The sequence below is a fragment of the Acomys russatus genome, chromosome 31, assembly GCF_903995435.1.
Source record: "Acomys russatus chromosome 31, mAcoRus1.1, whole genome shotgun sequence".
Classification (NCBI taxonomy): domain Eukaryota; kingdom Metazoa; phylum Chordata; class Mammalia; order Rodentia; family Muridae; genus Acomys; species Acomys russatus.
In genome coordinates, this window is record NC_067167.1 from 1,293,922 (window position 1) to 1,306,821 (window position 12,900).

General features: G+C 58.6%; 1 protein-coding gene across 1 annotated transcript; it reads left to right on the forward strand.

The window, feature by feature from the left end:
* The first annotated feature begins 1,934 nt into the window (after positions 1-1,934).
* Efna2 (ephrin A2) lies at positions 1,935-10,795 on the forward strand. Its single transcript, XM_051173024.1, has 4 exons — positions 1,935-2,062; positions 8,329-8,645; positions 9,972-10,037; positions 10,185-10,795. The coding sequence occupies exons 1-4, from the start codon at positions 1,935-1,937 to the stop codon at positions 10,304-10,306; spliced, it is 633 nt and encodes a 210-aa protein (XP_051028981.1). The 3' UTR covers positions 10,307-10,795.
* Positions 10,796-12,900: the final 2,105 nt, after the last annotated feature.

Sequence of the window (12,900 nt, forward strand, 5' to 3'; positions counted from 1 at the left end):
CACCTCTGACCTTGGTAACCCCTGACCTTTCCCGAAGCTCCTCCCCATAGTAGGCCCCAGACCTCTGACTGTCTCCAAGGCAGAGTCTGGTGTCTAGTGACCACTGACCTCATGGGCTGGGGCAGGCTGCCTGGGGAGGGGACGGGGCTTCCTATGCTCCCTGTCACTGTCGTGGCCAGGCAGAGTTCCCTCATGAGGCCTCGTCTCGTCTGTGAGTCCTCAGGAGCGGCAGGCGGGCTGGGGAGGTAGAGTGGGGGACAGCCGCCTTTGTTCCTGTCCCCGCTCCGGATCTGACCTTGAGACAACAGCCGAGAACAGAAGGCAGAGCTTTCTGCTCAGATCCACTGGCGGCAGGCGGCTCTCAACTCGGTGGCCCCAGCATGCAAATGAGGCCTGGGGATGTGGCCTCCTTGCTAGGTGTCCTTGTGACTGGTCCTAGTGAGTTAGAACCTAACAGATCCAGTCTGCGAGATGGGACTTCCATCTCGGCCACCCTCCCATTCCAAAGTGAGCACAGGGCGGCCTCCAGCACTCACCGTAATGGCAGGGCAGAATGCTTAGGCACCATGGGCCCATGTGCTGTGCCCTCCTTGGGGTGCCACCAGGGCCTGCCCACCCGCCCTGGAGACCCCAGAACACCCTCCACAGACAAGCTCAGGTCCTTGAGCAAAGCTGTCGTGAGCGAGGCATGGAACAACAGGTCTACAGAGACAAAAAGTATTTCAGTGGTCAGATGGAGGGGGTGGGGGGAAGGGAACGCTTCCAGATCTGGGTGAAATCTCATCCCTGCCCCGACGTGTGTTGTGTGTGTGTTACAAGGCTGGGAACTTGTCACAAAAGGCCACATATCTGAGTCCTATACCATCCTGACCTCATTGGTACCATCTTCAGTTTCTGACAGTCCGTGCACAGAGGGACACTCTAGAATCCAAATGTTCTGGAGTCCCACCCTCCCAGCACTAGACCCAGCAAATGAAAAACAGACAAAAAAGAAAAACCCCCTCCAGTGCACACAGCTCCAAGTCCCCCCCTACCCCCCGAGCATCCCTTCACCTGTCGGGGATGTGGTGAAGATCCCCAGAGTTCTGGAAGTGACTCACAGGGGCCTCAGGGATCGAAGGGATGGGAAGCTAGGCAAAGGTGACATGGAACTTTAGTGGGCTGTTTTGTTTTTTGTTTCCTGATATAGAGTCTCATATAGCCCAGGTTGGCCTCCAACTCCCTTTGTAGCTGAGGATGACCTTGAGTGTCTGATCCTCCTGCCTCGGCCTCCTGAGTGTTGGGAGGGCAAGTGTGTACCACTACAGCTGGCCTACGACTTCTGACTTCTTTGGTTTTGGGGACAGTCTCCCTCTGTAGTAGCCTAGGCTGGCCTGGAACTCATGTCAATCCTCCTGCCTCAGCCTCCTGAGTGCTGAGGTACCAGGCCGGGTACAGACCAGCCCTTAGCTGTAATCCACACAGGGCGGGGCCGCAGAGGGTCCAGCAGTAACGCTCTGGGGGCTTCGCGTCCCCGATGCGGGTGGCTGGGGCGGGACCCTGGGGGATCCATGGCAGAGTCTGCGCGAGGCTGGCCGGGGCGGGGCCCAGCTGAGGCTTGGAGGGTCCGGGGCGCGGCGGGAGGGGGCGCCCGCGACCCTCCAAGACACTCCAGCGGGGACAAAGGCGAGGGGAGCCCCCGCGCCCGGGGAACCCGGGAGAGCTCCTTGCACAGTGCACGGCCCCAGCCTCTGTCCCGCGCCGCGGCCACCGCCGCCGCCGCCTGGTTTCTCGGCGCCCGCGGTCTCCAGCGGGGGCCGCGCGCAGAGGCGGGGCGGCGGGATCTCCAAGCGCGCGGCGCTCCGCCCGCTCGGCGGCGGAGGCGGAGGCGGAGACGGCGGGACCAGGCGGCGGCCGGAGAGCCAGCGAGCGAGCGCGGCGGCAGCACCGGGGCCATGGCGCCCGCGCAGCGCCCGCTGCTGCCGCTGCTGCTGCTGCTGCTGCCGCTGCGTGCGCGCAACGAGGACCCGGCCCGCGCCAACGCTGACCGCTACGCAGTCTACTGGAACCGCAGCAACCCCAGGTGAGCTCTGCGGGGGAGGACCCTCGGGGTCCCCAGGAGGCCCTAGCCCTGGGGATTGCAGCGCACGGACCTACCCATGAAGTTCAGGGGTGCCTAGTATTCCCTCCAGGGCTCCTGGACTTTGGGGGAAGCCCTGCGCACCCTCAGACGCTGGAGTTCCTTCGCTGGACTTGCACGGGGGACACCCTTGAACCCCTGGCCTCTTGGAGGAGGAAGCACCCTGGAGGGCTGATGATTTGGCAGAGATCCCTGGGGACCTCCCTTACAACCCGGAGAGTCCCCGGACATGGCTCTTTTGGGGAAGGTTCGAAGCATCCTGTCTGTGGGTCGCCAGATGAACTTGGGGGAAGTTGCAACATCCCTTCCGTACCCCAGCGTTCACTCCAAGGGGTGCTCCAATCCCCCAGACACTTTAGAGGGACAGAGGGGATCCCAGGCACTGGGAAAAAGTGGAGGTCAGTTTGAGGGGTGCAACCCAAGCAAATCGTTTTCCACCTTCCTTTTAGCTACTGGGGAAACTGAGGTGCAGGAAGGGAGCGAGGAGGGGCTGCCTCAAGGTCATGGCCAGAGAACTGGAGCTGGGGCTGGAGACCCTGGCAGGCCGAGGGCCCAGCCTGCCACATCCAGCAGAGGTACCCTTCCTGTCCCGCTGCACCCTGTGGGTCGGACCCTGCTAGGCTCTGGGTACAGTTAAGGGACACAGCAGAAGACACTGGTCCAAGCTGAGTGAGAAAAGTTTGATGGCCACTGACCACCTTCTGAGCGGCATGGAACCTTCTGGGTCATTGAAGGGTCTCAGGGGTGGGTGCACGCCGGAGGGTTCCCTGGGAGACTGCTTTGGGGTTTCCGAGACTTAGGAGCTGTCTAGGTGGAGAGTCCCCATGTGTCCCAGGCTGGCCAGTGGGGAACCAAGCCAGCTGCACCAGCCAAATCGCCTTCCTCACCCACCAGAGAAAGTTGCATAAACGCTGGTCTTTGAGGCAAGCTGTGAGACACGGGCCATCAGTGTCTCCGTGGGGCGGCGGTGGGGGGAGCTGTCTGAGTGTCCCATGCCACCCAGGCAGAGCTATGGGGTCAGGTCCCCTTGGGCCGAGGGACCCCAGGGCCTTTCAGCGACCTGGCAGGGGACCACCTTTCAGTGGGTCTCCCCACCCCACCCCTGCGCCCACCCGCCCACCAGCCCGCCGCTCTGCTGGTCACATGTGGGTTTCATTAAGACCCAGTGGCCGAGAAGGGAACCTGGCGAGCTGCGCTTCCACGGCCTAAGTTTTCTGGTTTTTAGCTTGCGGAGTCTCTGTCCCCAGCGTGGCCTGTCCTTTGTCTGAGAGAACACAGGATGGAGGGAAAGTGGGGAAGAAGGGAAAGGGTCATGGCCGCCCGGAGTGTCCTCCCTTGCAGTGGGGACCCAGAACTTCAGGCTGGAACCCTGGGTTGGGAGGGAAGGAGGTATCCCCTGCCACCATCGGGGACCAGCTCAGCCTGGCCACCTCCTGTTGCTGTGTTGGGACAGGCTGTCTGGGAGGCCGGCCGGCCAGGCGGGTAGCAGAGCCAATCCCTATAGGTGTGTGTGTGTGTGTGTATGTGTGTATGTGTGTGTGTGTGTCTCCTGGGGTCCCTGTCGCTTCCTTGGGTCCCTTTCTGTGGGTGACCCTGCTGGGTACCCCACAATGGGACCTGAGGACAAATGACCACCATGCCCCAGAAGGCCGTCTCCGGGTGTGATTGAGCCTTGTCATTGACAAGAGGTCTCGGCTGCTGTGTGTGGGGGGTGCCTTAAGATTTAGTGGGTGCTCATGGGTAGGTGATACAGGGAGGTCTTCAGGCTGGTATCCAACAGGATCTAGTATGGGGGTGCAGTGTGGGGTGCTGGGCAGGGTCGGCCATCCCAGCCTGGTGTGAAGCAGATGATGAAATGAAACAGGAACAATATGATGGGGCCCACTGAGTGTGGGTCACACACGAGTCGGGGAAGGGTGGACTTGTTCCAGACTCACCCGTGTCCATGTCAGAGGGGACACATACACACCTGGCCAGCCACACCTGCTTATGTGAAGGTTTCCCATGGCAGTAGCTCTGCAGAGAAGGGCAGACACCCGCAACGGGCCATATGGACGGAGCCCTGCAGCCATTTGCCCAGACACCCCTGAAAACCTCTATCCAGGTCTGTCTGACCAGCCCACCCTGCCGGGCACCCTGCCCTGTTCTCTGGGGGGGTCTCTAGACGTATTCCCAGTTCTCTCCTGCTCACCAGGGCCGACCGGGACACCCCCACCCCCGGCACTGACTGCCCAGCTGTTCTGTGGCCTAGCTGCGGCTCGTGTGGGTTTGGGCCGCAGCTCATGCGCTGTGTTCATGGAGTCTGCAGCGGCCTGCGGCTACATGGTGTCATCCACAACTCCGGGGGACCCGGGCTATGAGTCTGCATGGAGCTGGCTGCCGCAGAGTGTACGTGACACAGTGGCCCAAGCTGGTATGTGTGTGTGTGTGCACGCGTGCGTGCGAGCATGCTCGTGTGCAAGAGAGCATGTGCACAGATTAGAGAAAGTAGCAGGGTGCACATGCAGAGCTGCATGTGACACGCATGTGCAAGTCTATGTCAGGGCGTGAGCCGTATCCATGTGTGTTCATGGCTGTGTGCTGTGTGTGCCAAGGGCTGGATTGGAGCCATCTCTGCGGCCCTGGGGCCCACAGTGTGGCCCGGCAGCCACAAGGCCATCTACAGAAGTGGCCTCACCAGTGTCCACTCTCCTCCACAGACAGGTCATGAGGATCCAAAGCAGACATCATATGAGATGCCCGTTGTATCCGGGTGTCACTCGCCTGGGAGCCATTACTGAGCCGGGCCAGGCTCTGGGAGTAGGGCAACGTGGTGATCTCCTGGCAGGTGACCCCCATGTGGGCAGTAATGTCGTCACCCATCAAAACACCCAGCTCCTTCTCTGCCTCTGCCGGTCTCGTGCCAGTGCCTGGCCACGTGCTTGTCTTTGTGTTTGGCAATAGACTGTCTTCAAGATTAGGGGTGCTCGGAGTGCCAGGCAAGGGCCGGAAGATTTGGGTTCTGAGGACTTGGTGGTTGGCAGACCTCTGGGGAGTGGGGGCACTGCTGAGAGCCTGTGTGGACCGGATGAATGAAAGACGATCAACGTGTTCAGAGGGAAACTGAGACCACTCCCAGGGACAAGATGATAAGCCTTTGGTAGTGGGAGAGGCAGAAGGGCCCATCTGCCTACTGGGCAGGATGCTGAGGCAGGAGGATTGGTGTAAGTTCCAGGTCAGCCTGAGCTACACGAGACCCTGCTTCAAGAGAAAGACAGACAGACAGATGGATAATAGATGGATCGGAAGGCCCAGGGCTGGACTCAGTGAGAAGAGCACTCACAGTCTGCAGGAAGCCCTGGGCTCGCCACCCCTAGTCCCAGCACCACATAAAACAGGCAAGGTGGCGAAGACCTGTCATACTGATGCTGGGGAAGTGGAGGCTGGAGGATCAGGAGTTCAGGGTCATCCTCAGCCATGGTGAATTAGAGGCTAGCCTGGGCTACATGAGACCCAAGCCCACCCCTCATACCCCTATTTCTTGTCCTCATTTGGACATGACCTGAAGTCTCTCTTACAGGCCACACATGAGCTGTCACTGGCCTCCAGCACCCAGCACCCTGTCCTTGAGGGTCAGCAGGGTACCTCATGGGTCCCTCCGTCATGTCCCCGATGCGCAAGACACACGGTCTGGCATCGCCCAGTATGGCTAATAAAATCGATCCTTGTTGCTGGGCGTGGTGATGCATGACTTCAATCCCAGCACTCGGGAGGCAGAGGCAAGTGGATCTCTGTGAGTTCGAGGCCAGCCAGGTCTACAGAGTGAGTCCAGGACAGCCAGGGCTACACAGAAAAACCCTGTCTCGAACAACCAAAACTAAAACCAAACAAACAAACAAATCTCTCCTTGTGTGGAACACTGGCCGAGCATGCTCCCTCCTGGGCTTTGGGACCCTGTGCAACTCTCGTCAGCCCTCCTGGGTCCCAGGAAGAGAAAACGGCAAGATTGTGGGATAGGATGGCATCAAAGAGTGGAGCCCAGAGACCAAGACAAGAATTCTGAAGGCAGTCACTAACCCCTTAGTGAGAATTTATCTCCATCTTCTGGCTTCTCTGAGGCATCAAGCAAAGGGAGGGCTCAGGCTTTGTCTGGCTTCCACGGAGGTTGTTTTAGGGGTGGGTCCCCCACCTTCTCCAACATCCTTACTGGCAACGGTGGGGTACTGGCTCCTGGATCACCCACCTACTTGGAACCAGGAATACCAACACAGCCAGGCTGCTGCGATTTCAGAGCCAAAGAAATCCGCCACTGTCGGGTGGAGTCGGGGTGCCGCGGCTCCTCGCTTCACTTGGAACTAGTCCCTGGTAATCCCAAAGGCTCCAACCCTTGGCTTCTTATGAAATTCTCTTGTTCAAACAGCAAGCATGGATTGAGCACCACTGTATACAGGGTCTGGGTTGGCCACAGTTACAGAAAACAGCTGTGGATAATGGTGCAATCTGTGTGTGCGTGTGCATGTATGTGTGTGTGCATGTGTGCGTGTGTACGTGTGCGTAGGGGGTGGCATCCTGAGGTGGAGGCAGCACTGTGGAATTGGCTGGGCAGGAGACACATGGCCCAAGAAATCCCGGCCTGGAGGTCGTGGGCTCTGTTGAGACGCCAAGAAAAGATGAACAGCATTGTGCCTCCGGGTTTGGGGGTCTGATGTATATTCAGAAAAGCTGGGTGTGGATTTGGGGATACTGTGAGCCTGGTAGATCTTTGCCGTGGTCTACGGAACCCCAGTATCTGGAATTCTGTCCGTCTGAGCTAGGAAGGAGCATGGATGACTTTTGAAATGCTGGGAGGCAGGGGGACAGGTGAGAGGGTAAGAGGGCTTGCTGTGCAAGCATGAAGAACCAAGTTCAAATCCCCAGTGCCCAGTAAGAAGCTGGGTGTGGCTCCGTCTACCTATGAGTAGAAACAGGAGGATGACCTCTGCAGATATGCAGGCACTCACGCACACACAGCACAGGGCTGAGTCTGGGGAGACCGCTCAGTGGGTAAAATGCGTACCTGACAAGCATAAGGACCCAAGTTCGATCCCAGCGCCCACGCAAGGCATGTGCTGCGGTGTGAGCCAGCTGCTCACCGTCAGCCTCCCCAGCTGGGGTGGGGGACACAGGTCAGCCTCACATGCCTGCAATGGTGACCACACAGCACACTCGAGGACAGGATGTGGCTGAGCTGGCAGGCCGGGGACACATCCTCTTGGAACTGGTCAGGGTGCGCTGTGCTGTCCCTTACATGTTGTCGCGGCTGGGGATGCACCCTCCCCTCCCCCCAGGCCTGAAGGGATCTGACTAGCCCATGGCTGAGCCACAGTCCAGTCAGCACCCTGCTTGCCCGCACTCACACCTTATGGGCTGTGCACCAGGAACCTCCCGTGCCCTTTGCAGGGCGCCAGGCCTCAGTTTCCCCGGCTGTCCTGGGAGGTAAAGAAGCCTCAGGCAGCCCCCTCCCACTCCCAGCTACCAGGCTTTTATATGCTAATAAAGGTTCTCACAGGCCTCTCTCTGCCCCCCTCGGCCTGCGTTTACATGACAGGGACCCCGGGGACACTCTGAGAGATCTGAGGGTTCCTGCTGCCATAGCCTGAGGCGGAGATGGTGAGGGAACTGCAGTCCAACCCGCAGGCCGACCTCCGTCCTCTAAGAGGAGGCTGGGTCAGGCCTGTCCCCCACGAGGATAGCAGGCTGGGGGACAGCAGGCTGAGGCTGAAGGGAGGACTGGGGTGCGGGGGCTGCAGTGGCCTGGCCGTAAGCCCAGGACACCCCCCCCTCCCCTCCGAGCGAGATCCTGCCCTGCTCTTGTGTCATCCCCAAAGGCAGGAGGATGAGTGGTTCAAGGTCAACCTCGGCTACTTGGAGTTCAAAGCCAGCCTGGGTTTCAAGAGATTCTGTCAAACACACACACACACACACACACACACACACACACACACACACACACACACACGCAGCGCAGAGAAGGCAAGACACTCCGGAGTCACACAGCAAGGAAAATTGCCTTGAACCCCAACTGCCTCCAAGATGGTTGGACCCCCGTGGGAGGCCAAGGGTGGGGTGCGGTGTCCTCTGAGCTCTGCCTCCTTGCTGGGAAACTGAGGCACGGTGCCTGGCAGGGATGGTGGGGTAGGGAGCCACATCAGGCCTGCCTCACACTGACCGCTGACAGCCTTCCCCGGCAGGTTTCAAGTGGGCGCTGTGGGTGATGACAGCGGCGGCTACACGGTGGAAGTGAGCATCAATGACTACCTGGACATCTACTGCCCGCACTACGGGGCGCCGCTGCCCCCCGCCGAGCGCATGGAGCGGTACATCCTGTACATGGTGAACGGCGAGGGCCACGCGTCCTGTGACCACCGGCAGCGAGGCTTCAAGCGCTGGGAATGCAACCGGCCCGCAGCACCCGGGGGGCCCCTCAAGTTCTCAGAGAAATTTCAGCTCTTCACCCCCTTTTCCTTGGGCTTCGAGTTCCGGCCCGGCCACGAGTACTACTATATCTGTGAGTAGCCAAGGCTAACCCCCTTAGAAAATGGAGGAAACTGCCTCTTCCTGGCTCTTGTCCACTCCGTGTCCCAGGGTGAGATGGGGGATCCACATTTCTGAGTGTCTCTCAGGAAAGCCCACTGAGCAACGGGGTCTCGGAAGCCCCCTGGGTTGTAGGCGATCCTGTACCACCACCCAGCTTTCAAATTAAACCTCCCAAAGTCCAGTTCCTTCCTCCTCTTCCTCCTTTTAATTCAAGGAAGAAGAATCTGGTGGGGAAAGGCAGAAGGTGTTTAAAATGAAATCCCGGAATATGAGGAGAAAAATGAAAGAAAAAAAATTTTTTGGCAGGATAGGAATCTCTGGAAAGACAATGATTTTAACAATTCCTTTTGGCTCCGCGATGATTGTTGTTTTTATTACCCGCTTTTTAATCTTCCAGTCCCAGCATGGGGTGGGGGGCGGGTGAGGGTGGCCAACAGGCCATGAGGTGGTATCCCCTGGGCTGCAGGTCTCCAGTCCCAGCTGCCAAGGAGCCACTATCCTGTGGCCTCGACCTTGAACTCCCAACACTCACCTGGCAGCTGGAATCAGAGGCTGTTGTTTTCAGGGTATCTCACTGAACCTGGAGTGAGCCCCAGTCATCCCCCTGCCTCTGCCTCCTCAGCTCTCTGATCATGATTGCATGGGCTGCCAGCTTCTCCGGTGCCTGCTGGGATCTGAACTTCCGGCCCCAGAGCTGATGGCTGCTTCTGCTGAGCCACCTCCTCAGCTCTTTGTTTTATTTTTATTTTGCTTAAAATGTCACCCTAGGTTGACTGTGGTGGCTCATTCCTTTAATCCCAGCACTTGGGAGGCAGAGGCAGGGGGATCTCTCTGAGTTTCTTTCTTTCTTTCTTTTCTTTTGAGACAGGGTCTCTCTGTGTAGCCCTGGCTGTCCTGGACTCACTTTGTAGACCAGGCTGGCCTTGAACTCTCAAACATCCGCCTGCCTCTGCCTCCCGAGTGCTGGGATTAAAGGTGTGCGCCACCACATAGAGTTCTAGGACAGCCAGGGATGCATAAAGAGATCCCTGTCTCAAATCAATAACTAAGTAAGCAAATACATAAATCTCACCCCTGTCCTGCCCTGGCTTGAAGCTGGTTGGGCCGAGAGATCTAACTCAGCCCTTGGAATCAGGCTTGGATGGAGGACACATCAAAGCAATTCCTGGAGAAACATAGGGCATTGTGTCTGGGGGTTTTGACGCATGCCTAGGAGTTTTATGGGTTTGGGGGTTAGGCCAGCAGTGTGGAGAAGGGAGCATACAGCCCCCCCTCGGGATGTTGCCTTTTTTTCCAGCTGCCACACCCCCCAACCTCGTGGACCGGCCCTGCCTGCGGCTGAAAGTTTTCGTGCGTCCAACCAGTAAGTGTCTTTTAGGGGCTTGGTAAGGACCCTTGTCCCCTCACTCAGCCTCTCACCCCATGAGCGCTCCACACAGCCGGGGCTTGGGGAATCCTGTCATGCCCCAAGCCTGCTGGCTGACAGCCCTGTTGCCCTGTGTCCCCACAGATGAGACCCTGTACGAGTCCCCTGAGCCCATCTTTACCAGTAACAGCTCCTGCAGCGGCCTGGCAGGCTGCCGCCTCTTCCTCACCACCGTCCCTGTGCTGTGGACCCTCCTGGGCTCCTAGTGTCAGTCAGGTTGGATGACATCAGCCCCACCGGGACCTCTTGACCATGGCCCTCTGACCCACCACGGCCACCTCCGAGACAAAATCCTTGCTGCTTCTCTTTCATGGTGCTGTCTTGCCGGAGGAGGCTGTCCTCCACCCGTCCCCAGGAGGCGACCTGGGGGTCCCCGAGGCTGAGCCACTTGCTCCAGGGCTGCCAGGGAGCCCACCACGGGCCACTCAATGTTGTCTCATTTCAGTCAGAAAGACTTACGGTTTTTCTTTTAATTTAATTTATTCCCTGCTACTGCTGGTGACGCTGGGACAGGAACAAGCCAGAGGGGCGAGGTGGAGCCATCTCTGGCCTCCTGTGAGGCGTAGACACAGGGATCACCAACCATTTCCTTCTTCTGTGTCCTGTTATTTGGGTCCCAGATGGAGCCCACCCTGGACTTGCCTCAGGTTCCTCCGGTCAGGCAAGCCTGAGCCAGAAACGGTGCATGGTGCCAGCCCCTCGCTGGGGTTCTGGGGGCCTCACCGCCCCCCTTTTCTAGCCACTGTCGGGCGCCACCCCCTCATCATCTCAGAAAACCCTTCAGCCCTTGTGATCCACCTCGTCCACCCCCTCCCCTCCCCCCCCCAACCAGGCACAACCATCTCCAGGCCTGGGAAGACGTTTTTTATTTCTGTATATAGAAACCAGCAAGTGTATACTGTGAGTTATTTTAATGTATTCTTAAGGACAGAATGGAAATTCTTTTTAAAACACTTTTTTTTCCAGACCTTCAATTCAAGGGGACTTTTATTTTGGTGGGGGGAGTGGGGGTGGACTTTTTAGGATAGAAGCAACACTTTGCAATAAACTCAATTTTTTTTTGTCCGTTGGAGCCCTCCCCCTTGATCATGTGACCTAGTAATGTTTGTAAGAAAAAGAAAAAAGGAAAAAAAAAGAGGGGGGGAACGGGATGGGACTGAAAAGGAAGGGGAGCTACCTACCAAAAATACAGAAAGAGCAAAGGACCGAGTGAAGCTGGCCACACAACACGTTTATACGAATTTCGGATTTCTACCCACCTTTCCTCACTCTGTGTTTTATAATATTCTAAATAAATATATATATTGTGGATGGCCGCCACGGAGAGGGGTGGCTGGGGCCTTTTATAGGGGCAGGGGATGGGTGGCCCGGCCCCCTCATCACTATCAGCTTTGAAGTCTGTATTTTTTTATAATAAAATGGACAAACTGTAAGGTGTGGGACTCTCTGTGTGTTAGATTTTGGACAGAGTTGGGAGGTTGTGAGGAGTCCCTTGGTTGGGGTTCAGGCCTGGCTGCTCCCTGGCTGCTCTCAGGGTACTGGGGGGCGAGGGGGTCTGCAGGTAAGGCAAAGCCGGGTCTGTCACCGGCACCTTGGTGGCCCCTGAGGGGCGGAGGCGGCTGAGGCAGCCCAGGCCAGCAGTGGTGCACGCCGGCAAACAAAGGACAGACACCCGAGGTCGCCCTCTGACCTTTTGCACGCGGACTCCCACACGCGAGCACACGGTGAGCGAGCCTTTCTGTGACTCAGTTTCCCCCCACCCCCCGCCCACTGGACTCCTGGGGTTCCTCAGCGGAGACCCACTCGGGGGTACCCGACGGCGGGTCGCTGCTCGCCTGCCTGCGTGTGTCACCCGCAGCGCTCGCGCACAATCAGCGGAGGCGGCGACGCTCCGGGCCCTGCAACGGGGGCCGCCTCCTAATGAGGCCGCGGGGCCGCACAAAGGGCCTTGTGTCCGCCGCTCCGCGCGGCCCAGGAAGGCGGACCGACCGACGGCGGGCTGGCCCGGAGGAGGCCCCGCCGCACCGGGCATGAGCCAGAGCCTCAGAGCGGCTTCCACACCGCAAACCCCGCGCCGGCCACACGGGCCAGGGCCAGCCTGGGCTACAGTGTGAGACCCTGGAGATGGCGAGGAGAGACGGGGCTCGGCGGGGAAAGAGCCCAAATCCAGGCACCGCCAAAGCCCCCTGCGGCCACGCGCATGTAGGACCGACCCCGCGCGGGGAGCCCGGGGCAGGTGCTGGTGTCTGAGGCCGGGGACTCACGGACTTTGGCCTACCTTGCCCTTCAGCTCCCCCCTCCCGGGCACCGTCCCCACCATGCACCCCTGCATCCCCCGCACCCCTGCACCCCACCCAGCGGAGCCGCGGCGGCATCGGTATGCTGGTCCTGCGTCTTTGTCTTTTGCACCTGAAGCTTCCGCAGAGAAGCAATCTCTCTCCCGCAGCCCTTTACTGCCGCCTCGGTAGCCGCGTGGACAGGGGGTGGCGGCGGGGGACCGCAAGGCTCCAGGTCCCCCAGGACCCTGGTGATGGCTCTGGCCCCTCAGCTATCCCACGTCTCAGCATCAGAAGGCGACGTCCACCCCTCTCCTAGACCCCCGGGCCTCAAGCAGAAGCCACGCCCTCCTTTCTATTTCTTTCTTGTCTTCTTCTTTCCTTTTCTTCTTTCTTTTCTTCTTTCTTTTTCTTTTCTTTTCTTTTTCTTTTTCCCTTTCTTTTCTTTCTTTCTTGCTTTTTTTCTTTTCCTTTTGTTTCTTTCTTTCTTTCTTTCTTTCTTTCCGTCCCTCTTCTTTGTGTGT